Below are 26,126 nucleotides of genomic sequence, written 5' to 3' on the forward strand. Positions count from 1 at the left end.
AGAGATATGAAATCTACGGAAGCCCTAAAGGGCCGTGCGTTCATACATTTTATTTCCTCCGTTTTCCCGTGATAACGAGTTAATTTCTCGGGAAAACAAAGTTTCGTTTTCTCGAGATCTCGAGTTATCATCTGGAAATAACAACTGCTATTTTCTACGGAAGCCCTAAAGGGCCATGCATTCATACATTTTATTTCCTCCGTTTTCCGTGATAACGAGTTAATTTCATTTGTTTTCTCGAGATCTCGAGTTATTATCTGGAAATAACAACTGCCGTTTTCCCGAGATAACGGGATAATTTTCTCGAGATCTCGAGATAACGAAACTTTGTTTTCCCGAGATAACGGGATAATTTTCTCGAGATCTCGAGATACCGAAACTTTGTTTTCCCGAGATAACGATATAATTAATTTGAGATCTCCTCATTAACTACATAGCTGGTCAGCATGACATCAGGCTCGCTTAGATTGCGCCGCCGATATAGCTGAAGCCTTGCTAACCGTCTTTTTAGATTATGCACACTAATGTGTATATTATCTGTAATAGCAAGGCATAATGCTATTTCAGCCTGTGTCAGGCCTTGATTGAAAAGATATGTGATGCGGTGATCGATATGCTCCTGCTCCTCTGACATTGCTACACTGAATGATGTTTCCTGCAATGATTTAATATACTACACTTCGTTATCTCAAGATCTCGAGAAAATTATCCCGTTATCTCGGAAAAACGGCAGTTGTTATTTCGAGATAATAACTCAAGATCTCGAGAAAACAAATGAAATTAACTCGTTATCACGGGAAAACAGAGGAAATAAAATGTATGAATGCACAGCCCTTTAGGGCTTGCGTAGTTTTCCCGAGATAAAGGGATAATTTTCTCGAGATCTCGAGATAACAAAACTTTGTTTTCCCGAGATAACGATATAATTAATTCGAGATCTTGAGCTGTTGTAACATTCATTCATCCCTTCATCAAAAACTAATTTAGTATAGAAAGCGTAAACGCACAAAACAAACGGAGAAATAGACTTACCTACAGTAGTGTTCAAAAAACCCATCGGTCAGCATGCCATGCCACTTGTGTGTGATGGAAATCTCAGGCCTACCATATCACAGTCATTATCTCGATATCTCGAATTAATTATATCGTTACCTCGGGAAAACGATGTTTCGTTATCTCGAGAAAATTATCCCGTTATCTCGGGAAAACGGCAGTTGTTATTTCGAGATAATAACTTAAGATCTCGAGAAAACAAATGAAATTAAGTCATTATCACGGGAAAACGGAGGAAATAAAATGTATGAATGCATGGCCCTTTCGGGCTTCCGCAGAATCAACAAACTTGTGGTTTTCTCAGTTTCAGCCATGACTGTGTAGCTTTTAAAGCTATAGTAAAACACTGACGTTTCTGCATCTTCATGTACTGTAGCTAATGCTTTGCTAGCATCTTTGATATTAGTCTGTGGCCCATCAGGTAAACTAGACAAGGCAAGTTCTGAAGAACTTATGGTTGTGAATGCTGCCTGTTGAGAAGCTGACGCCAAATACAGATTGCTGGCTGTGAAAACTTTAAATATTGTTAAGAATATATGAAATATGTTAAATATTGTAAGGGTTTTTGAAGAGTCGATGCTAAATGTGCATTGTTGGCTTTGAAAACTTTGAATAATGTCCAGAATATCTAAAAACTGTAAAAAAAAAAAAAAAAATGTAGGGTTTGTTGAAAAGCTAAGGCCAAACTGAATTGATGGCTTTAATTTATTTGAAGTCTCATCTGAAGAGAATGAAGCGTCCTAACAGTTGGGTGAGAATAGAGCATTAAAAATAGAATATAAGCTGTGAGCCGAACTGCAATGCTTCCTTGAATTTGTGTTGAAAAGCAGCTGATGGTGTATGAAGAGATGTTACAGTGAGAATGAATCAAATACTCTGAATGGGACTGAAAAGTTAAATAAATCTCAATGTATCAATGATTGGGAACATTTAAATATTTAAATGGAGTTTCTGGCTTCAATGAATGAAAAGATAATAGTTAAATATAGTTAATATGTTGGGAAATATACTGTGTGTATGTGTGTGTGTGTGTGTACATGTTCGGTCACGCTTACATGTGCATATTTGGCTGCATTTGTGTGTGTGTGTGTCTCACTGTGTGTATTAAACTGACTCATTGATAAATCTGTCTCTCTCTGTGTTGGCCCAATAGTTCTCGGTAGCCACGGTGATGGTAACCACGGTGGTCGTGGTAACGAACTGTGAGAGTTGATTTAATAGTGATTTTAGCTGAGGCTCTCCTCACATTACCATGCTTCTCCCTCCAAAACAGTAACTGCTATCAATCAAATAATGATATGGTAGAAACTATGAGTCTTGTGAGCACTTTGTGAAATTTTTGTGTGTGTATGGTCAAAAATGTGTCTTGTGGAGCAGTTCAGAAAAGTGGATGTGTTTGCCTGCCGCCATATATTTTTCCTCTGTTTAATGGGACTTTATGCAGCAGTTGGTCAGTGTTCTTGTCATTTAACCCCACCGAGCCAAAAGTTTTCGTCCGATTGCCTCCAGAGAACCACTGTAGCGACCAGCACGGTTTATCCTGATGCCATCATTTTTCTGCTGGAGTGAAGATTGTGGAAGCGAGGGCGAGTTTAAGACGAGGTTCTTAGAAATTTTTTGAGCTCCTCCCCACTCTGTCAGTTGGCTCCTCCACTCTGACTGTCAACACTCCACCCCATACACACCATGCAAAAATCTGAAAGTGGCTGAAACGTTATGAATGATTGAACTGTGTCTGTGCCTCCAGCATTCACAACCAATTAGCTCTTCAAACAAACACTAGTGAATGTGTTGTTATCAATGAGATATGAAAGCATCAAACATGGTTTTTTAGATGAATAAGATGTATTTACTTTGAAATTACAATATGAAAAAGTGGTTGTAAATGAAGTGTGATCCAGGGTTTTTTTTATTGTAAACATTGTGATTCGGTCTGTATTCGTAGTAAGACTGAGTCTACAGCCATGCCAGCTGCTTGGTGTGGCTGTACGACTGTACAGAATGGCTTTGAGCTTAATGCTAATGCCAGCATGCTAACATGCTGAAATGACTACTAATATGCGGAATTTTAGCAGATACAATGTTTAGCATCTTCAACAATTTAATTTAACATAATAGTATGGTTACAGTTGTTAGTTATGACTCTGTACAGCTGAGGCTGATGGGAAGGTCATTTGGTCATAACCCAAAGTATTGGACAAATTCAAATTTGGACCTGATGAAAGTTACTATACCAGATTTCCAGCCAGTAAATACTTCCTCTGGGCACATTAAATGTCCATATCAAATGTTATCGAAATCATTTCAGTTGTTGATATATTTCAGTTTGGACAAAAGTGGTGGATCGACCATTGACTGAGTGACAGGCCTACATTGCCATCTCTTGAACCTGAGCTGTTAGCATGACTAAAAACCAGAAGTCAGAACGAAGCCCATCATATGATCAAGTGAAATCTCCAAACCTTGTGTAGTTTTCCTCTGATTCATCTCTTAATATTTTAAATAACTGGACAGGAAAATGTATGTAAGGCTTGTGAAGTTTATTTAACTTTACAGTGGTGAAAAAACAGTTTAACAGTAAATATTACCCTAATTTTCACAGCAGACCCCAGTGTTGAAGAAAAAAAAAAAAACAAGAGTAAAAAACAGTCCCATACTTAAACCAAAAAAGTATTTTCTCCCGTGTAACCGTTAAGTGTATGAATATATCAATGTTTACCTTTATATGCCCCAGATAGCATTATCGTACACCCTCTAGCACCAGTGGCTGCAGCAAATATAACATGGTACATCTTAAACTTAACATCTAGTATTTGCCGTAGGGGTTAGTCAACCTAAAGTTTGAGAATGACGGGGCATTTGAGGCATCAGTGGAGGCTGCAGGAAGCAGCAGGAGCCCCGTGCTGATGTCTCTCTTACACCGATCCATCGCCTGCTTGTATGATATCTTCTCTTTAGTGATTGGGTCCACCAGCTCTTTTGTGTGGGAAGTCTCATCTAGCAGGTGATCAGCAGTTGTGCTGTCAATCAGATTGTTGGTGAGAGCTTCTTGGACAGTGATGCGGCCTGCTTTAGCAGGGTTCACCAACCCACCAGTCAGACACTGCACCTCCATGTACCTCCTGGCATTTTCTCGGGGCATATACCCTTTCTCTGCTGCCCGTCCCACTGCGAGTCGCTCTTTGGTCACTGGATCCTCAACTCCAGTGAAGGCCTTCTGGGCATTCACAAGCTTGTACATGTGACCATGGTCAATTAAACCTTGTTCGGCTGCCTTGTGGACGGACAGTTTGTCCTTTTTGTTGAGATCAACGATTCCACCGGAGGCTGCTTGTGCCTCCAGCAGCGTCAGAGCTGTGTCGTTATCAATGATTTTGCGGGTCAGGGCACTTCTCACAGACATGCGGCTTTCAGTGGTGGTGTCAAAAATACCAGAGATTGGGAAATACTCGTCACCATTGAGGTTGTTTGAACTACTACTAAAGTGAGTGTTGAGGCTGGTGTAGGAGGACCTAAGGGAAGATTGCATGGAGCTCAAAGTAGAGATTGAGGTTGGTTTGGTTTCCCCTACAACAAGGAGGGCAAACTCAGAAATGTGCATATTCCCTTCCTTGTAGTGCATCAGATCAAGTTGGGTCAAGCGACCGTCTCTCAGAGCATCCTTGACAGAGTACTGCTTTCCAGTTTTGCGATCCTGTAGGATTACTGTATCCCCATCTGGACCGGTTGAAGTGATTTCCTCCCAGTTGCACTCCAGCTTTGACAGCCTAATGTAGTGTTCACGAGTAATTAGGCCATGCACATAGGCATCATAAGGAGACATGTCTTTACCAGTTTCTGGATCCATGATGGTGACCTTCGTGGAAAGAGTTCTCTCTCTGGTGTGAGTTTCAGAATGTTCTTCTTGTTTGATGCTTTTCTGCAGCTCAATGATGAGTGAATCTTTCTGGTGCATTTTGTCTTTTTCGTTGAGGATTTCTTTCTCCAGACGTTGCATTTCAGAGGATGTTTTAAGACTCCTCTGCAGTGCAATCTCGTCTCTCTCACTCACCAGCCTTGACTCTTGCTGGAAGGTTATAGTGATTTTCTGTCTTTCAGACTCCAGTATTTTGAGCTGTCTGAGGAGATCCTCCTTCTCTCTCTGAAGAGCATCTCTGGTGGTGATGACAGTAGTCTCCTCCTGAGAAGTTACAGTCTTCGACGTCTGCAGATGGGTTATTTTGATGTTGATGTTCTGAAGTTTATCCTCCTGGCCACACCTAAGATTTCTCTCCTGTGTTACTACCTGTCTTAGATGTTCCAGTTCAGCTTCCACTGCTGGGTCTTTCTCTACACGAACAACTTCTCTGTAAATGACCTTCTCAACAGACTTCTCCTTTTGCAGAACTTCCAACTTGACCGTCAGGTTGCGAATTTCTCTCTCGACACGACTGGTATTAGTGGCCTCAGTCTCCAAGTAAGCACGTAAACCCACAATAACTTTTTCAAGCTGAGCGTCCCTCTCCACTTTGAAGACCTCCTTGATGACAACCTTTTCCTCAATGGGCGTATTTTCAAATTCATAAATGCAAGATTTGATCTGCCTGAGCTCTGAATCTAGTTGGATCCTAATCTGACGATCATCCATCTGAGATAGGCTAGTCTCTTTTTCTCGAATCAGGGTTCTGAGCTGTCTGACATCTATTTCAAGCTGTCTACGGGCTGCTATTTCCTCATTCATAATCCTGCTCAACCTCTCATGCTCCAGGATCTGCTTGTGGTCCTTCTGAATACGCACCACTTCCTGCACAACAATCCTCTCCTCTTGCTTCTGCTGTTCAAGAAAAATGTATTGGTTACGGAGTTCAATGACAGACTCTTCCACACTGCGGAGTAGCTGACTCTCTTCTCTCACAGTCCTTCGAAGTCTGTCAGCCTCTTTCTCAAGAAGAGGATCATTCTCATATCTGATGAACTCTGTAACAACAATCTTGGTCTCCACCTTGGATTTTTCAACCTTCAGCATGTCTCTCTCTTGACAGAGTGTGGTCAGCAGCTCTAGGGTAGAGTTATAGTGGAGTTGCAGACGGGAAACTTCGTTGGTTATTGTTTGTAATTCCCTGGTGACTTCTGGGCTGTTCTGAAGTTTGATCACCTCCTGGATCACCTCCCTGTATTCCACTTTGGGTTTCTGAGTACGCTGGGTAGTCACAGTTGTTGTCACTGTATTCATTTCCTTTTCCAATATTATGAGTTTACGGCTCCATTCGTGCAGCTCTTTCCTCAGACGCACAAGCTCGGCTTCCATCTCAGGAGTGACTCTGTAGAACTCATTGATGATCTCCTTAACCTCGACTTTAATGCTTAGCTTCTCCACTTCACTATAGCGGAGCTGAAGGGTTCTCATGTCCTTCATCAAGATAGCAATTTCCCGTCTCTCCTCCTCCAAGGCTATTCGTAGTTTCCTTGACTCTTCAAGTGTTTCTGGGTCTTGCTGCACTTGTGTCACCACCCTGGTAACTTCCCTTGGTTGGATAGTGGAAATGACGCTCTCCAGTGTGTGTATCTGGCTCCTTGTGCTAAAAATGCTCTCGCTAAGTGTCTTGCAATGGGATTCCACCGTTGCAATATCACTCTTGAACATGAGAACAGCTTGCAGCATCTCTGGATCCTTTTCAAACCTCACCACCTCTTTTTTGATAACCCTCTCCCTGATTTTGGTTTTCTGCTGAGCAAGAACAGTGAGCTCAGTTTTCATATGATATACCTTGGTATCTCTCGTTTGGAGCTCCAGTCGTATGCTCTGCATCTCATCTCTAATCCTGGCAGCTTCTCTGTCAAGTTGCAGATCTCTCTCATACTGAGTCATTATCTTGCTCATCAGTTTAGGTTCTATTTTGGTCAGTTGCACTTTGGTTACTTTCTCTTTGTAAACCTTTATCTCTGAATGGAATCTTGACCTTTTGAAAGTTTCATCCTGGATCAGTTTGGTCAGGGACTGTAGTTCCATCTCCAGCTTGGGGTCACGGTAGTATTGTACCACCTCCTTCTCCTCCACCCTCTCCACTCCTCTTCTGTTCTTCAGAACTACAAGCCTCTTACGGTATGTTTCCAGCTCATGTTCAGCACGTAAGCGCCTGGAAGTCTCCTCACTTAATTCATTTTTCAGACTAACACTCGCCTCAAGGTCCCTCCTCTGGCTCTGTATCTGCCGAGTGATGATAACCTGACTGACTTTTTCTTCATTCTGGGAATGAATAAAAGCATATGAGAGAGAAATAGTAACTTCAGACCAACTGACAACAATAACTTTACAGAAGAATGCTTCTACTGTTACTATCAGTGAAAATTGTTAATGATGTGATTTGGATTCCATAATATCATACCCTGGCCTTGATGTTCCTCGCCGTTTCCAGCTGGATGAGAAGCTGGTTGTTTTCTGCAGACACCTCAGAGTAAAAGTTCAGTAGATTGATCTCCTGTAGCAGAAGCAGAACCAAAATGAGTTTGGAAATCAAAGACAACAGAGTTAAAATTGTAGAGGAAAAGTAGAGAAGTTTCAGGAGTTTTTAGTTGCCTTTAGGCTGTTGTCTATAACTGCACCTTTCTCTGAATAGCCTGAGCCATAGTTTGAGGTCTCCATAGGATTAGTACATCATTCCTGTCCTCATTGTCATCATAGTCATAGTCATCATTCCACGTGCCACGGTAAGATTTTGACCTGTCCTCATACTCCTGAAAGGAAACATATTTAAATATTGAAGGATTAAGTACATGAAATATCACAGCCATCAACTATCTTTAAAGGAACTCCATCAATTGTGCAAACTGCATGAAGTGAAAAAAGTAGTATAAAGTCTTTTGTGGCTCTGAAAGAAGCTGGATGTAATCTGAAAAATCGACTCCAGTGATGACACTCGGTGGCTAAGTTCCATTGTGGGTAATGTATGCTCCAGGCTTTAAAAAGGAACTTTTGGAATAAAAAAGGTGTTATCTCTGGTTCTATCAATTTTGATTATTTGTTTGTAATGTCAGTAATGAGTCCAACAGTGTTATGGGAGGACAATGCTAGGACTTATTTTCAACACATTACCCAAAATGCAACTTAGCCACTGAGCCACATCACTGGGGGAAATTTAAGAGATTACAAGCAGCTTCCTCCGGAGTCACAAAAGGCTTTATGCAACTTTTTTCCATATGCAGTAGTACTCCCTAAGACCTGTAAACACACTTTAATGTGTAAAATTGGTGGAGTCACACTTTAAGTTGCAAATGGTAAATAACAGTAATCATAGTTTCTGAACTCACATATAAGACTCTCTGGAGATCACGGGAAAGACCCCTGACACGGTCTAACTCCTTTGATTTACTCCTGATGTCCTCCATCACTCTCTAAACAAAACAAGCAATCCAAAAACAACAGCTAATGAGACAAAGCGGTGTTAGGCCATTGTTGAAACACACATGAGTTACTTTCAATTATACAGAATGCGGAGACAGGTTGATGTTTGTAAAGAAATACTTTCACTCACCATTTGAGAGTTCTGCTTGGCTCTTATCTGCTCCACATCATCAGTAAGTCTGATGGCATTATTTGGCAAGTTGACCAAGAAGAAATCCAGTGACTGAAGAGCAATCTGGAAATTTTCATTTTTACTGGTTGCTTCCTTTATGAGAGCAGACCTAAAGCAGAATATAAAAACCCCTCCTCTTTACTCATGAAATTTAAATATATAAAACGTAAATAAAACATATTTGTCAGGACATCAGAGAAGTTAAAAAATTTACAGCCTAACACAATTACAAAAATGCTTGAATCCATTTTTTGACTCACCTTTCCTTGAGCAGTTTCTTGACAACCGTGTAACGGTTGTTCAGCTTCTTCACCTCATCCTCCTGGCGCCTGATGTCAGGACAGTATTCATTGAAACTGTACTGCAGGTGGCGGCATGCTTGCTCTGTCAGGTCCAAGTCTCTGCCTAATTTATTCAACTCATCCGTCTTTGAGACGACGTTGTTATGCATAAGCTGATTGGCATTAGGAGAAAAAACAGAGATAAAGACAAAACAACAACAACAACAACAAAAAACCTATAGGCTTGTATCTCTTTGGGGCATCCCCTCATAATTATGTGAGCCTATCCTTAAATTGTTAAATATTTGACAGTTTTGGTTGCATTATAAAACACGACACCTGCAGTTGCTTGTTGCGATTCTCCAGGGCCTTATGCTCATCAAGAATGACTCCATCTTTGGCTAGCTGATCCTCAAACCCAGACATGATGCCGTCTGTGTAACGAATCTGCTTTTCCAGGTTCACGGAGGCTGTAGCTCTGGTTAAAAGGAGAGAAACACACAAGGTGATAACAAAAAGGAACTTTGAATATAGTTTTACCAAATAAAAAATGTGTACTCACAGATGTGCTGCTTGTCCAATTAAAAATTAGATGAAAGAGTAACTTTGTAAGTTTTGCTAAAAAAGGGGCACTCTGGTTACAAATGACCATTATGGGACAATGCTAAATGATTGTTATGCTAAACAGTAGATGCTAAACTATTGTAACAGTTGTAACAGGAAGTTATAAAGCAATATTTACCTGAATTTTGCTAACATTAGCTACCATAAATTAGAAAAAATCCTGTGGGTGTTGATTTGAGCAAGCGTGAGTTTTATTGCTTATATGAAGACAGCTTTTAATTTATAACAGGAAGAATCTGTTATTTCTTCTTTTAAAGTTACATAGTTTCACTTTGAATGAGGGACGCTAACGACTTATTGCCATGAAAATGTTTGAAAATTAGTTTAAACTTAGACTAGTCAACTCTTAAAGAACAGTCAAAATTGAACACAATTCAATCAATGTTTAACTTTGAAAGAATATTGTGTATATGACATCCTAGATACAGTTAATGGATGCTCTGCAAAGCTCTTTATAAAGCGACGAGGAAGACATGACATTTCAGTGCTAATTATGTCAATATGTAATTTAAATATGTACATTAATGAAATAATAATATGTTTAACCGACAAGTATTTGTGGTACCGAATAGTGAGGGAAGTAACATTTAATCTACTGGTCAACTAATCACACAGATCCCTACTTAGAATGCTTTTGTTTTAAGAATCATCTTGAAGAAAAAAATCTACCCTGTGCTACAAGATATAACTTCTTCTTACTTTTTGGTATAAAGATCAATGAGGGTGTTGATGTCATCAATCTTGTTGTTGATAGCGCTGAGTTTGGGGGGCAGGCTGGAAGCGGTGGGTTCCAGGGGTTTCTTGGCCAGAATAGGCCCCATCTCTCTCTGCACTGCAGCCTTCTCAGACTCCAGTTTTCTGACAGTCTGAGCAGATTTCTAGAGGGAAAGTCAGTCAAGTCCGTGTCAGTAATCACATCAAGATGCAAATGTGTGGACATGTTGAGGAGAACATACCGATAAATAAAGTGATGATACTATAACCTAGATCATATTGCTAATGACTAATTTTGCTCATGTTCACCTCAAGCTCATGCAGCCTGTTGGCCAGGTCCTGTGTGGGGCTGCGGTCTCCCAGCGGTGCTCTGAGTCGTCCCAGGATTTGTTCTTCGCACTGTTCAAGGGCTCTGTAGATCTTGTCTAATTCACTGGCCAAGTCTGCAGCTCTGGGATCCCCTGGAGCACTTTGTACAGTGACTGAGGAAGAGCAAAGACAATAATCCTGTATTACATCAAAGTGTCTTTTGTGGTCTTGTAGCCAGGGAAAGAAAGTAAGTGTTCTGTTTAAGAGTTTTTCTTCTCACCTGCCCTCTGTGGGTGAACCACCTCCACAACAGTTCTTACATTAACTGACTGTGTCAGCTCCAAACCTAGCGTCTGGTTATACAGTTCCCTGAAGGTGGCGCAGTCCCTCACCAAGCGACTCTGCAGAGTTTTCATACTGAAAAAGGAGACACGGAAAGTAGATGGGTGGAGAGCAGTAAAAGGGAATGTGGAAACAACGCTCTTGCTGGCGGGCATACCGCGATGGCATGTAACATATCGAGTTTTAGGTGTGTCTGTTGGCATCGTGGCTGCGTTTATGTGTTAGTTTGTCTGTGACACTCCAGAATAAACTCACTCTTTCTCTATCTCCGGGGCCTGCGGGTTCAGCGTCTTCTTTGACTTTTCCAAGTCTACAATGAGCTCCCTCAGCAGCCGCTCAGCCTCCGTCAGGTTGTTTGCATTTGCTTTCTGGTGGATCCGGGTCATACCCTGTCGATCACGCTCTTTGTCCTATACAGGGGCCAATGGAGCATAGCAGTGTGTGAGTTTGTGAGATACAAACTTATCTAAGTTTGAAGAAAAGCTTTAAGGTTTGTTGATTAATACCTTATTTAGATTCTTGTTATTGACTTGATTTACAGTCTCAAATAGTATCAAAAGTTAGAAATCATATTATGATGGTTCCCAGGTCTCTGAGTGCTGAACATGCCAAATAATGACTTTGAATTAGTTCTGGTGCTTTTTTTTTGGAAAGATGTTTTAATGCCACTTTATTAACATGGAAGGACCAACTCCCTGTAATGTACTCAGTGTTCAATAAAAAAGAAATTTAGCAAAGGAACAACATGAACATGGAACAACAGATTTTGCTGCACCCTTTACTCTCACAGAAATCACATACAGTATAGCCACCAAGACAGCAGCATGTTAGTCAATGTTAGTTAGTTAGTTAGTCATACTTGGAAATTCAACCATTATTGCTGAGATTTCATGGGTAAAACTTGCTGCACGTTTGCCAACTTTAATATAGTCAAGTCATGAGTTTTTATTTTCGTGATCTGAGTCTGGTTTAAGTCTTGTGTCTCCAGCTCTGGTGCTATTTGGACTTCTTACCACAGTCAGAAGCTCCTCTGATTGCAGGAGAGTCTTCTCTGCTCGGTCATAATTTCTCTGCATGCGAGAAATCAGCTCAGCCAGGTCACTGGACTGAAACCTGGGTTAAAAAAACAGAAAGAGATCTGTCAAAATCCTCCAAAACAATCACAAGCTCCAAATGTTTCAGATATACTCTTGTTACTGTGATTGTTATTATCATTGTACTTAAATACCTATATGCAATACATTTAGGGTTAGGAGTGCATCAATGCTTTTAAGAGGACCAGGTTTGTAAAGTAATGGAGGAAGTATTAAAATGTTTGACTTCAGTGAACACAGCAGTACCAGACTGTAGAAATACTACAAGTCCTGCATTCATAATTTTATTAAAGTGGAAAGAGAAAAGTATAAACAGCTAAATACACAGAAACGTCAAAGATGATTGTAATCGTGACAGGCATTCTCATTGTTTTCTAAATTTTAACAAACCAAACAACCAATTGATCAAGATTTTGAAGTATATTAATTTATAATGAAAATAACCATAAATAAGAATTCTGTATAAAATAGCTAAAGATTTGCTCTACTTCATTTAACTAGACAGTAAAAATCCTATCTTTAGTTTAATGCATGAGTAATGATATTCTTAAAATTTTATATGATTCGAAGTACTTCTCCCTCCACTCCCTCTGCTCCTTTACTTAAACAGGCTCTTATCTCTGCTGCAAAGGTCCAACATGTGGCTGAGTCCATTCATCACAGAGTGCTACTTTACAAACACACAGCGCTGAAGCAGAGCTTTTTCTTGCCACATCATCAGTTATTGACCCTTGTATGCAGGCAGCACATTCTACATTATTATGACTCACTTACTCACTCTTCTATTTAAGCTTAAAGGAAATCTATTATGCTTTTTGGCTTTTTAAAAAAAAATATTTCATTGTATTGTACAGATTCTTCTGCATGTTAAGGGTGAAAGTTAAAAAGCTCAAAGTCCGCACCAACAGAAGCTCCTCTTTCCCACAGAAAACACTGCTCATAAACGCCTTGTCAGTAGTCCCGCCTTCAATTCTGTGACTTCTTGGCATCACACTAAGTCACCATGTGACATTTGCGTAATTTCTGCCTAGTGGGTAGTTTGAAACATAACAATTAATTCAGCACAGCTGCCCTGTTGCTGTTAGCAATGCTGGCTCAGGTTAGTGTGAGCTGACCAATCAGAGCAGAGGAGGCAGAGGGGGAATACAGCGCTGCTGCACTGGACAGTATGAGAAAACTGATGTGTTTTTTTAGCATTAAAGCATGTAAAACTATTCTAGTAATGACCCAAAATAGAATTATGAACCTGAAAATGAGCATATAATGTCCCTTTTAAGTGTCACTGTCCAATGAAGACAAGCAGACCTTGCAGCAGAAAGATCCTGCCATGACCTGTCCCTCGGTACTTCCTGTCTCCTGTAAAGGTGCGCTAATGTTCAACAGAATGTGTCCCCCTTGGGTGACATTTTGCACCGACAGGAGATAAACCCTTTGAGAAGTGCAGTGTAGAGGTCTACACATTTATCACCATGTGGAACTTCATAAAAAAAACGATTAATTGTGGATAAAAGATAGATAGAGATAGATAGATAGAGATAAAATAGCCCTCTCATGTGCAAACACAAATGCCTGCATGCAACCAGTGCAAGACAACAAAAAAGAGGAGACAGGACAAGTGACAGTAACATAAAACTGCAAGTAATGTGTCATCCTAACAGCTAAGATGTTGAGCGTGCTCCGTGTCCTCACTGCAGCTTTTGCAGGATTTGTGACTCTGACCTCTGACTTGTGGCCCTTTGCTGCATGTCACGCTCCCGTTACCTGTTACTGCTTGCCTACTCCATCATTAAAGCCAAAACAATTTTTTAAAAACATCAACCCCAAAACAAGCAAAAAAACAAACAAACTGTAACCTGACACACACACACACACACACATAGAGGAAGGTGAAAGAACTCACTTGTTTATCTTCACAGAACCGTACACCCTCGACATCTTGGAGACCGTCCGGGACTGCTTCAGTAATCTGAGTCAAAGTGCGTTTCGTCCAACTTCTCACTACCTCCTCTCCTCTCACTCCTTCTTGTCTCTTGCGATGCCCCCTCACCTCCTAATAAGCAGCATCCACCTGTCTCAGCTCCTCCCAGACGAGCATCACAACCCTCCTTGCTCCGACTTTATTTTCTGCGAGCTCAAAGCCAATTTTTTTTTAAATGCATGATCAGTGACCACAAGATGACACCTCAAACAGCTTCATAATGCTCGTGGTGCCACACCTAAAAATCTTTCATCTTTCTGGCTACACACCTGCCCATAGAGATGGTCTCTGAACCTGATACAGCTGCAGCTCTGTTATCAGCTTCATGCAACACACAAGACATTATAAACTTTAATAAGCACTCACTGTTTCCACATGTATGGAAACTAGATGGCTGGTTTATCATCATCTTGTACTTATTGTTCATTAAGACATGACAAGCCATTATCTAATTTGGATGGTATTATCATTATCATATATTATCATCATTATCATTTTTTTATTATTATCATCCATAAATATGTCCATCATTTGTTCTTATTAAGTGTGTTTTTATAAGCTTGTAAGCATCAGCATATGAAGATGAGCTAGCTGTTCAGGCTGCCAGACTGGAAGGATGACATACTTTTGATCACAATAACACTGAAGGTTTAACTGAACACAATTAGTTTTGGCGCAGGCAGCCTGAACTTCTTTGAACTACTCTGCACCCTGAAGGGTTGGTACACCTAACCTGATCCAGACAAAGCACAAACATTTTCTACTATCAGTGGTTATCAGCCACACACCCTGTGAAATTACTGCCTTGGCAAATGAGGAGTCAAGGTCTACTTTAAGAAAGCAAACTTCACCTGCTGTCAAAAGAAAAGATAACAGGTAGTGTGTGCTGCGTGCGAAATATTTCATTTATGCTGGCACACAACCCAAGTATGCACGATGCACAATAAAGTGGGTGGTGGGAGTTGGAGACAAGTGGAGTCAAACAATGTCACCTTTCATGCTTCAGTTGGAAGAACTCGGCTCAGCACGCTGCTCCGTCTCATGCTTGCAGTAGGTGTGTCTGACAAACACCCAGAGCAGTTAGTCCTCAGACCAACGCCTACATACCTGCAGGGAGAGAGGGGGAGTGCTGACAGAGGAGGGAGACAATGGTAAAAAGATCACACTGAGGAATGAGTGAAAGGACAGGAAAGTTGTGAAGTGTAGTAGTAGTAGTACTCTCACCTGGCGTTGACCTTTAACCCTGGCAGTACTTTAAGCTGCTATAATTTATATTTTAACAGTCACAATGTATCAGATGTGAAAACCATGTGAAAGGGGTCACTCCTCGGGATGAGAATTATCAGCAATCATCACTTATTTTAAAAGGAGCTTAAGGCTGAGTTTCAGTTCATTGTTTTGGTTTGCTGGCCCAAAACATCACTGTTTTTGTTGACTCACAGTTCTCATCATAGCTTCAGTTTTGGTCGCATCAGGCAGCGGTCCTCAAAGAATACCCTAACAGCCAGTTATGGAATGTACCTAAGTACATTTGCTCAAGTACTGTACAATTTTGAGGTACTTGTACTTTACTTGATTATTTCCATTTTCTGCTCCTTTATACCCCACTCCACTACATTTTGGAGGCAAATACTGTACCTTTTACTCCACAACATTTATTTGACAACTTTAGCTACTGGTCATTTTGCAGATTACATGCTATGTCAGAGCCAAAGTAGCACTTTTTTTTTTTTTTTTTATTAATTAATTTTATTTTTATCATCAGTTGGATTAAAGATTAAAAAAACAATAAAACAAACACTGATTTCGATAAAAGTGTTGAATATTGGATCCGATAATTGGTTGACCCACAGTATACAGTACATGTATATACAGGCAGAATTTACTTTCACTTGGTCTGATACTTAAGTACATTCAGTGTCAGATACGTTAGAACTTTTACTCAAGAACAATTCGTATGGGTGACTTTCACTTTTATCAAAGTAATATTTTTACACAATGGAGACCAAACACAGAGCTAAAAGTAGAGATAAAAGTTGGTAAGGTACCCTCTAATCACAACTTTCTGTGCGCTAGTCCCGCACAGCATACACCTGGTGCCCTTTTAATTTTTACGCCCCTGCCCCTCAAATATCCTGAGTCCACCACTGTCCAGGTAAATGATAATATGGCTTCATTTCCACAGGATATGTAAATAAAAAACTGTGTGCTGACAAGTTTGCTCCATCAACTTAAAAGGTGATCATTAATGTTCACAAGGAATCTGTCTTTGCAGGTTTAATAATTATTTGACATAAATGTGTCAGCATTCATAGTTAGCAGTTTCTACCTGATGTAAAGTACAGGGCAAGATCAGAAATAGAAAGTATCTCCTAGTCTCTTGTGTCTCTCCCTTATTGATAAGGTGTACAAGAACACATTTCTCTCTAGCAGGTCAAACCAAAATGACTACAGTTGATTTAACACAAATATGATACTTTATAAGCTTCACAAAGAGAGTATTAATTGCATAATATGGTACAGTTGTTCATGTTATTGTGTCCACCCCTGTACCTTAATCAAGCACAGCCCACCTTAAATTCCACATTGTGCAATCCAACTGAGATAAGCATAACCTGTGATCTAATGTAAACACAGTGAACTATGAATGACGTGTCACTTTGTTTCACAATGGAAAGAGTTTTTACTCTGAAAATAGAAAAAAAAATCATAAAAGCCTAACAGGTTTTTTATATACTGAATAGTGTTGTCAACAGCAGGGAGTGGCTGTCACATATCAAAAGAAAACAAAAGCAATTGACTTATGAGGAAGGACGCTAAGTAGTATCTACCTGACGAGAGTTCCACACATACCTCCAGGCCACGCTTCTGAAATATGTTGAAAACAATTTACATCAGCCGCGCCCACAGCTCTAATCTCCAATCAGCAGGTGTGCTGCTGACCTGTGGCCAAGTTTCAGTCTTTGATTATACACATGACAGGTGGAGCAGCAGTTCGACTGTGACGCGTGGGCCCAGACTCTGAATCTTTTACAACAAAAAGATTCAAATCAACAAATGCGCTTATTATCAGATAACCGATAACGATTACCATCAGGGTGTGAAGTGACTGTTATACGTGTTGCTGTTGTCTTCAAGCTCAGACAAATATAGGGATGTCTTGATCAAATTGGTGCTGGTCCTCATAGGAATCCTTGTAGCACCCAATACCCAGACAGAAAAATTGTTGCGGCCCAGACCTGGCACATAGCAGACACATGGATTTGACCCACATGGAGTGGAATGATGGCTCTTGGGCGGTCCTCTCCTGTTTGCCAGATCTGAACCACAAGCAGGCCTTACTATGGCCACATGTCAAACAAGAACTGGCCCAAGTAGTTTATTCTGTTCGCTCTTGGCTGACATGTGGCCAAGATATGGCCTGCTTGTAGTTCAGATCTGTCAACAGGAGCGGACTGCCCAAGTGTCATCATTCCATGCGGTTTGTGAGCCGGATGAGGCCATCTGGTACAATTGTGCTATCTGGGTAATGTCAGTATTTCCTGAGAATGTAATAATGCCTGAAAATATAATACAATTGGCCCTTTATCTGATTGAAAATGTTATGAAACCCAATTATGTAATAAAATATCTGAAAAATTTAATTTCACAGATAAAGTAATAGCTTTCAGGTGGGTCATTTTTTTAAACTGATGATGTAATAATTGTGACGCATAATATAACAATGTAAATGATAAGTGTAGTGTCAAAATCTACAACAGACAAGTAGTGGTGAGATGCATTAAACTAAAATCCTTCATTTACCTGGGGTTTCCAGCGCTGTTCGGGAGTTTATCTGACCTGGTCTCCCAAAGAAGTCGTCCATCACTCGCTCAATAAGACCAAGATGTTGACTGCCTATGTGCACATGGCTGGATAGTGCTCAAAGCCTGCACTTCAACCTCATAGACATTCTGGACTGAAATTGAGCATTGTATTACATTATCTGTCAAAAGTATTACATGAAAAAATGACCCAATGTTACATATTCCTAATAATGTAATAAGGTATTACATAATTAATAAAAATGTTCTAACAATTTCAGTCAGGATATTTTATTACATGATTCGTCACATCATTGGGTTTAATTTACTTTTCAATCAAGTTAGGTGCAAATATTCTGACATTTTCAGGAAATTATGAAATTATGGGTGCAACAGTCCTTTAATGTTGAGTGTCTGCAAATACTTACAGTACATCATACATTAAAATTAGCAAAGCAATCTGAATATTTGAACGCAGAATATCACTGCTTGAAAATATAACCTGTATCACCGGTTTCATACAGTGGTGTGTGTGGTGTCGTCGAGTTTGTACCCAACCTGGGGGTCAGGACCACCCCTGCCAAACGGGTTCCAATACAAATGTGTGTGCCCACGAGATGATTTAACAGGGAACAAATAAATATTTCTGCCTATTGTTTTGCAAGACTTTTTTCCTAAAAGAAAATGTAAATTCCTACACACTAGAGCACAACAGGAGCACTCTTGCGTAATAGCTGAAAGTACTATGGAGGATTTTTTTCAGTTGTGGGTATGCTTACTATTCAAGGGTGCAACAAGTGATTCTGGAGAAAGATCAGTGTCATTGTTGACTGACATTCCAAGGTTAAATACAGACGCTTTGGTTTGGCAAGTCGCCAACCCAAAGAGACTTAGGGTGAGACTCAATCAATCACATACTCAGCCATCTTTCTCCATATGGTGCCCAGAAATGTCTGGACACAGGCACTGGGGGCAGGGTATCTACAATCCAGTCAGTCATAAGTGATGATTAAGATTAAGATTTTGTGTGAGCCTGTACATTGTTTTTTAGGAAATTCCTACATAGTATACCTTTAACCTGGAAAATAACACTGAGAAAGACCAAAAATGTTCACAAGCAACACTTCTGTGGCTCCTAGGGGCCCAACATCTTATCTGTTAAAACCTGAAAAAACAGTGTTAACAATATTAATAGGGTCTAGCAATGTCAAGATCTTTATGACATGAGGAGGGGGTGCTCAAACAATTCACAGCGGCCAGAATCAACGAAAAATAAAAGTTGTTTGTAGTTGCTTTAAGCTAAGTTGCAAAGTTCATAATATGAATGAAGGAATTCATTGAATAATAAAATTTATACTGTATTTTCAGGGTTAATTAATTAGTTCTACACAACGTGCATGCAGGCACATTAGAAAGTCTGCCCAATGTTATCAGATACTCTGGTAACATGACAGCATTGCTGGGTATAGTTTCACCAAGGGAGTCTCTCTCTCTCTCTCTCTTTCTCTCTCTCTCTGTGTATGTTTCTGTGTGTCACCATGGCAAAATGTGGTCCTGGACACCTACTGTAGTGGGAACCAGCCACAGAAGCAATTTTGAGTACTTTGCCAGGTGATATATCGATATATATTTGATTACTGAGTGCTCATGTAATAATGTAGTAACGACTACTGAGAACTCATGTCCACATGTTAATGGGCATCGTGGCTGGTGTGTTCCCATTGTAAGATGGTCTGTAGTTTTCTTCTCACAGTGTAACAGAATTTGACATTAACTGTTGACCGTCATAACAATTTATGATATAGTTTATGGTATCACTGTAACCCTTGACAATCAAAACATATGGGTAGACATCACCTTTTCTGTGTTATCATGTTTGGTTCAGGAGATATACGATGCAAAATAAATAATTCGGTTATGGCGTTTTTGCAATGGCGTCATCTCTAAAAATGTTCAGGGCCCCAAACTGTACCTAGTGTCACGCTATTATGAAAATTTAACAATTTTTTCACCCATCATCTTGACTGCTGGTCTTCTACCAGCAGGTGGAGACATTACACCATTTCTCATCCATCTCCCCAAACCAAACTACAGCTCATCAAAAATAATTAATGTTCCCCTGATGCCAGCCTTGGCATCATATGCGAAGCATGAGACTGACAGGGAAGACAGGTTTCCACTACTGGTACACAAGGCAGGAAAACTGCAACTGGTGAATAAATCAGAAGAATGTCAGATTAATTTCCATTTATGCAACAACTATTTTGCAAACATCAAGACACTACAACCAACATCAGTCCACTGTTGATTTTAGTACTGTAATGTGATAACACTACTCAAAATTAGTAATATTTTAGCATTTCACTCTATTGTGAATTATATTAATTTTTATTTTGTCCTGTCAGTACTTTTGGTTCCCACAAATAATGCAACACATTTAATTTTACTTTTATTGCAATATCTCGAACCAATTTTGTGTTGTGTACTTTCCACATTAAGGGTCATACGCTGGTTCATGTGGTTATACAGGACACTAAGCATAACTGAACCAGTTTAATGGTGAATAATGACACCTGCTGGACATGAAAGGCAGTACTAGTGTTCAATCATTTTCCTCAGAATAGATTACTACTACAATGCTTCCAAGTTTTAAGTAGAGAATAAAAACGCCATGTTTTTTTTTTTTAATGTTTTATTTGAAAGATCATGCAGTGCACTTCCAAGGTCGGAGCTTAACATCACTTTCAATGATACACATGAAAAACCAATACATTTGTAATTACCTAGTACAAAACATAAGCATTACTGAGGAATGTAACAAATAAAATGGGGGGGAAAACAAGTGCGCAACACTATTGCTGCACTGCAGATCTTAAAAGGCTTAATAGAGGTTGAAGTTGTTTTTAACCCTGTTGTGTAAATACAAAAAAATCTGGATTAAGTGTAGAACTTAAAAAACGACAAAAAGCAATAAATTACTTCTTTCAAGTGTAAAGTGTGTTTACTGAGAGAACTGAGGAGGCATGGGGTAGGGCACCAGCGGTGGGGGGTGCTGCTGCGGAGCCTGTGCCTGGGGGAAGGGGAATGGGGGATGACCCGCACCAGTCTGGGCTCCAACCTTAGCGGGAGCAAACTGTGGGGCCTGGAAGTTATTCTGACCACCGAACGCTCCTGCTTGGCTGTTGAAGTTGGACTGTCCATTACCATTGTAGCTGCCTCCGCTGAAGCCGTTGGCGCCGCCATTATTGCCCCCATAGCCTCCTCCATTCTGTGAATTTGTGCCAAAAGCTTTGTTTGGTCCATTATCATAACCTCTACCGTTATCCCTGTCCCTAAAACCGCCAAAATCACGCCTTCCAGAGGAGTATCTATCCCGACGGTCATAGTCGCCACCTCTGCCTCCCCTTGAACGACCTGGAAAAGAAGAACAAACTTAAGGCATGGCAATAGTCATTTAAAAAAAAAAAAAAGTTTAGGCAAAAACTAGTTTGAGATACCAAAATGCTCTTTATGATTAACCAATCGACTTCTCAGAATAGAAAAGGAGAGCAGCAGAAAAAAAGCGGCTGCAGTTCACAGCACAGTTTCTGTATCTCACCAATTAGATTTACCTCCTCTGTCTTCCGCCATCTGGAGGAGCTTTGGGTTGATGGCCTGGTTGGCCTCGCGGAGCACAGAGATGAGGTCACTGGCCTGCCTCATGTTGTTGGGAGTGAAGAAGGTGTAGGCTGTGCCTGTCTTTTGGCTACGAGCCGTTCTGCCAATGCGGTGGATATAGTCCTCAGAGTTGTTGGGGTAGTCAAAGTTGATGACAAATTTCACGTCTTCAACATCTGTAAGATTGTGTTGCAGTGTGGCATAAAGGAAGAGGAGGACAGCACACAAAGACGTGCACCAGCGCCACCACAACAACCAGATCAAAAACAAAAGTTAGTACTGCCGTGAGGTAGGGATGGCTAGTAAAATCCACAAGGCTGCAAAAGACTACCATTAGACAAAACGGATGAACATTTACTCCACGGGGAGACTACGGTGGGAAAAGAGAACCGATGCACACTCCATTGGCTTCCAATCCAGATGGATAAAATAAAAGCCCTCCCCTGTTGAACCACTGCCAAACCACCCTCAAAAAGAATGGATCAGAAGTCTTACCCTTTTTGGAGTATGCATTCACTAGTCGATTCCCATTGCAGCATACTCCCCACATACTGTCAAGTGACCCACAGGTGTCCCCCTCACAGTAGGGCTGCTATGCACACTACTGCCTCCTAGTGTGCTTCAACTAGCACTTAACCAAGGTCCCTTTGTCAGGCTTGCTATAAAGCTCACACTGCAGTGTCTCTTGCCGAGAAACTGTAGATCTGAATCAATTTGCAGGATGCCTACAAACAGAACATCCCCACTCTCGGCATGGCAAGATATTTCCAGACCCAGTGTTCACTTGATCATAATGTCTCTCGTTGGCAGGTCTCGACATGACTTTGAAACGCAGGCGAGGGAGGAGTGTGAGCTTGGATTTTGTCCAAGTGTGTCCAACTTAGCATGTCCCACTGTCACCAAAAGCGCCAGTAGCCATGTCTTTACAGAGGTGAAGGTATGATCGATCTGACAGACTGCTCTTCCGACAGAAGTTTAGGAAACTGCGACATTAACGCCACCCATGCTTTACAACGAGTCTACACAACAAAAAGCACCCCCCAAATGACTCAAATAGCTTGCAATGCAGTGCCCAAACATACATGCAAGACAATAGGAGACAGTGTAGCTGGGCTTTGAGCTGGGACAGTTACAGAGCCTGGGTGTGTGAAGCAGTCCAAACCATTGCCAGAGAACAGACGAGCATGTGGGGGAGGAACTGTGGCCAGCCCTCAACTCGCCCCCCTTTTTAGGCAGGCCAGCGCGTTAGCTGCACTTGGGCCTGGTCACCTCTGTATATCTGCTCGACTGGGAGACCCGTGCCTCGCCAGTCAGGACACCTCCAAGAATCCTCCTTCCCCCTCTGGAGACCTGGGCTTGTCATGCCAAGGCCCTGCCACACAGACTGCTCCTTCAGGCCAGGGGAGAAACTCAGAAAGAAGCAGAAGAGTTAAAGAAAGCAAATACACTTTCTTTTTGAATTACATAGAGTACATAACGCATCAGGGAGGATACTGACCTAGACCTCTGGAGGCAACATCTGTAGCAATGAGAATTGGAGCCTTTCCGTATTTGAACTCTGAAAAATTAAAAGGAATTGAATCAGACATGATAAAACTTTCCTGGAAGTTGCACAGCTCCAATTACCACTAATGGAAACGTTCTGGTGATGCAAGCTTACCATTGAGAACCCAGTCTCTTTCCTGCTGGCTTTTGTCTCCGTGGATTCCCATAGCTGGCCACCTAACAGGATTAAAGGGTTCAATGTTAATCCATACAATGATTATAAACTCAATAAAATAAATAATTTTAAAAAAAGGCAGTTATGTTGTGATCAGCATTTTAGCTTCGACACTTACCCATCCCTTCTCATCCTCCTGGTGAGGTCATCACAGCGCCTCTTTGTTTCCACGAAGATGATGGTCTTGTTCTCTTTCTCACTCATGATTTCCTCAAGCAGACGAATGAGTCTAAACAAAGAAAAAAATAAACAGTAAATTTTAGATTGTGTAAATAAATCACTGTCACCAGTAGCCATTATGAAAACATCAGCTTCAACACTTGCCATTAGAGCCACACTACTTACTTGTTTTCCTTTTCTCCGTCGTTGCAGACGTCCACTATCTGCAGGATGTTGTGGTTAGCACTGAGCTGCAGCGCACCAACATTGATCTGGACGTACTCCTTCAGGAAATCTTCTGCCAGCTGGCGAACCTCTTTGGGCCAAGTAGCACTCCACATCAGAGTCTGACGGTCAGGCTGTCAAAAACAGTAATGATTAGCAACCTATTCCCTTAATATATATACACACACATACATCTAGTGAGAAGGCTGTCCTACAGGACATGTCTTAATACCATTCAAGTAAATCAAAACACATACTCTGATTTGGTCCACAATTTTCCGAATCTGCGGCTCGAAGCCCATGTCCAGCATTCTGTCGGCTTCATCCAGCACAAGATAAGTGCACCTTCGGAGGTTTGTCTTTCCTGCCTCAAGGAAGTCGATGAGCCTTCCCGGAGTGGCGATGCAGATCTCAACACCTTTAATGGGAAAGTCTTTGTTAGAACTAAACTCTAGAAACTCTGAATTTCCTATTTGATTTTGGTCAAGTTTTAAAGAAAAATAAAAAAGGGCTACAGTACCTCTTTCCAGGTCACGGATCTGGGGTCCCTTGGGTGCTCCTCCATAGATACAGGTGGACTTGAGGCGAGAAGCTCTGCCATATTCTGCAGCTACCTGTTGTACCTGCTGTGCCAGCTCACGGGTAGGGGCGAGCACCAAGCACTGTCAATGAAAAATACCGGCTATTTATTACAAGTCAGTCAACAAGCATCTTCACACTTATCAGTCTGATTAGATGAGGCCAGAAATCTTTTAACACTCAGAATTTGATAACTGCAGAGCATCATACAGGTTGATCTTTAACTATATAAAATTCACTTCATGAAATAGAATACCAAAACAATGATTAACATGTAAATCTATTTGATACTGTGTGAATTATAACTTACAATGGGTCCATCTCCACGTTCCAGGAAAGGCTGATGGTTGATGTGCACGATTGCTGGCAACAAGTACTGCAGAATAAACAAAAAATATTGATTAAATTTCCATATTTTTGCCAATCTGGCCTGTCATGACAGCTCAATGTGGCGTTTGTTCGACATCGCACCAGTTCAGTTAGATAAGAACATTTAACTTACGGAAAGCGTTTTGCCAGAGCCAGTCTGCGCAATGCCGACCATATCCTGGCCACTAAGAGCCAAAGGCCAGCCCTGTGCCTGAATGGGTGTTGGTTCGGTCCAGTTCATTTTGTTGATCACATCCATCACATAAGCTGCAGAAAATGGGTAACATTAACTGAGATGCAAATTTCCTTCATGACATTGTTTCTTATTGTGCGTTTTAAACTTACATGGGAAGCTGGCCTCGTGAAACTTTGCAATAGGATTTGGGCATTCTCTTCCCTTAACTGTAATGGTTTTGGCCCTTCTGTACTGCTCAACTTCTTGCTGCAAGATCAAAATGAGGAGAGTTCAGTGGTCATAACTGATTGCATAACTGCAACACGTGCAGGGGAGAGAACATTTCTGGTGTTGCATAACACATCGAGGCCCATGCTGCCTTCATACCATAGACCTCCGGGTTACGTCGGGATGCTGTTGATAGAAGTTTTTCTCAAACTTTGGGAGCTCGTCGAGATTCCACTGTTTCTTCCGCAGGCGTTCACCGGGATTGCCGAACTTTCCTCCACCACCTCCTCCACCACGGTTACCACCAAAGCGAGGAGGACCACCGCCATAGCTGCAAATAAATTAAGCGTTAAGTCGTGATGTACAAAGTCCGGTCGGACTCGGTCGCTTCATCTACGGCGACGAGGAACAGTAGTTTCAGACGAACAAAAGGCACACCTTAACTGCGTCATTCTGTGGAAATATACAGCTGCCATATACTTTCCAGCCAGCAGAGGAACAATGGAAAACAGCCGGCATTTTGTATCCGCATTCATGCTGCCACATGGCGAAAAGCCGACTAGCCAGCTGTACTAGCAACACTACCTCGGAGCAATACACGGCACTACGTTACGTAGTAGCCGAAAAGTGAACATCGTGTACAAATAAAACTTATAGTCAGAAAACGGTTTTTATCAAAGTAGTCTCGCGATATCCACCATTAGCTTCCCGTGGCCGTGAAATGTAACGCCGAGCTAGCTAACGGTATCCCGAAGCTAACGACAAGCCGCTGTGCCGGGGCACGAGGCCAAACTAGGCCTTGAGCCAAAGACAACGGGCTCCGATCCCCGGCCTGGGCCTTGCGTCGAGATATAAAGCCGGCAAAATACCCCATTTTCGAATTGGTATAACCACACTTAAAAAAACCAACGTAAATTAGGGTAATTTCCATTTCAAATGTAGTAATATTTAGTTAATTTTCGTTTTTTCCCCCTTAGTTATATGGCTAGTCAGCCATTTCTTCGAATCACACGAGGGAAAAACTAATCTAAAATGAGAAGAAATAAAGTACTTACCCTCTATCTCTGTCACGGTCCCTATCTCTGCCGCGGTCTCTGTCGGAATATCCTGGCATATTGTAAACAATTAGTATAAATAAAAAAGATAAATATACTTCTTTTTGGCTTGACCGCCGTCTAAAAAAACCCGACCGGCAGTGGTGCTGAAATGCCGGTAAAGTAAAAATGAGGACCGGTTTATATGGCAAGAGGAAGTCCCTCTTCC

The 26,126-nt window shown here is 41.1% G+C and overlaps 2 protein-coding genes across 3 annotated transcripts; both read right to left on the reverse strand.

The window, feature by feature from the left end:
• Window positions 1-3,859: 3,859 nt before the first annotated feature.
• LOC141019221 (envoplakin-like) lies at window positions 3,860-13,905 on the reverse strand. Its single transcript, XM_073494075.1, has 13 exons — window positions 13,871-13,905; window positions 11,890-11,989; window positions 11,132-11,286; window positions 10,815-10,951; window positions 10,535-10,707; window positions 10,211-10,389; window positions 9,227-9,365; window positions 8,867-9,060; window positions 8,565-8,715; window positions 8,341-8,424; window positions 7,636-7,767; window positions 7,419-7,511; window positions 3,860-7,279 (listed from the first exon to the last, which is right to left on the reverse strand). The coding sequence occupies exons 1-13, from the start codon at window positions 13,903-13,905 to the stop codon at window positions 3,860-3,862; spliced, it is 4,992 nt and encodes a 1,663-aa protein (XP_073350176.1).
• Window positions 13,906-20,425: 6,520 nt separating this feature from the next.
• Window positions 20,426-26,086, reverse strand: ddx5 (DEAD (Asp-Glu-Ala-Asp) box helicase 5). 2 transcript variants are annotated; one of them, XM_073493805.1, is made up of 13 exons: window positions 25,919-26,086; window positions 25,023-25,194; window positions 24,806-24,902; window positions 24,594-24,727; window positions 24,402-24,467; window positions 24,033-24,174; window positions 23,770-23,930; window positions 23,474-23,646; window positions 23,247-23,357; window positions 23,069-23,130; window positions 22,907-22,966; window positions 21,363-21,584; window positions 20,426-21,165 (listed from the first exon to the last, which is right to left on the reverse strand). In XM_073493805.1, exons 1-13 carry the CDS (start codon window positions 25,975-25,977, stop codon window positions 20,753-20,755), a joined length of 1,872 nt encoding a protein of 623 aa, XP_073349906.1. In that variant the 5' UTR covers window positions 25,978-26,086; the 3' UTR covers window positions 20,426-20,752. The 2 variants fall into 2 exon arrangements, with proteins under 2 accessions (XP_073349906.1, XP_073349907.1); XM_073493806.1 differs by having other exon boundaries at window positions 21,044-21,165; window positions 21,350-21,584.
• Between the last annotated feature and the right edge of the window lie 40 nt (window positions 26,087-26,126).

Source organism: Pagrus major, chromosome 23 (assembly GCF_040436345.1).
Source record: "Pagrus major chromosome 23, Pma_NU_1.0".
Lineage (NCBI taxonomy): Eukaryota > Metazoa > Chordata > Actinopteri > Spariformes > Sparidae > Pagrus > Pagrus major.

What these genes read in the sequence shown, in the direction of transcription:
- ddx5 (XM_073493805.1), bottom strand. Translation starts at nt 25,977, where the DNA reads ATGCCAGGATATTCCGACAGAGACCGCGGCAGAGATAGGGACCGTGAC. An exon ending in AACGTGGAGATGGACCCATT is followed by an intron (nt 24,175 to 24,401) that starts GTAAGTTATAAT and finishes TTTCATTGACAG; the next exon opens with TGCTTGGTGCTCGCCCCTAC. An exon ending in GACGGAGAAAAGGAAAACAA is followed by an intron (nt 23,358 to 23,473) that starts GTAAGTAGTGTG and finishes TTCTTTGTTTAG; the next exon opens with ACTCATTCGTCTGCTTGAGG.
- LOC141019221 (XM_073494075.1), bottom strand. Translation starts at nt 13,905, where the DNA reads ATGTCGAGGGTGTACGGTTCTGTGAAGATAAACAA. An exon ending in GGTTCTGTGAAGATAAACAA is followed by an intron (nt 11,990 to 13,870) that starts GTGAGTTCTTTC and finishes TTTTTAACCCAG; the next exon opens with GTTTCAGTCCAGTGACCTGG. An exon ending in GCCCCGGAGATAGAGAAAGA is followed by an intron (nt 10,952 to 11,131) that starts GTGAGTTTATTC and finishes CTCCTTTTTCAG; the next exon opens with TATGAAAACTCTGCAGAGTC.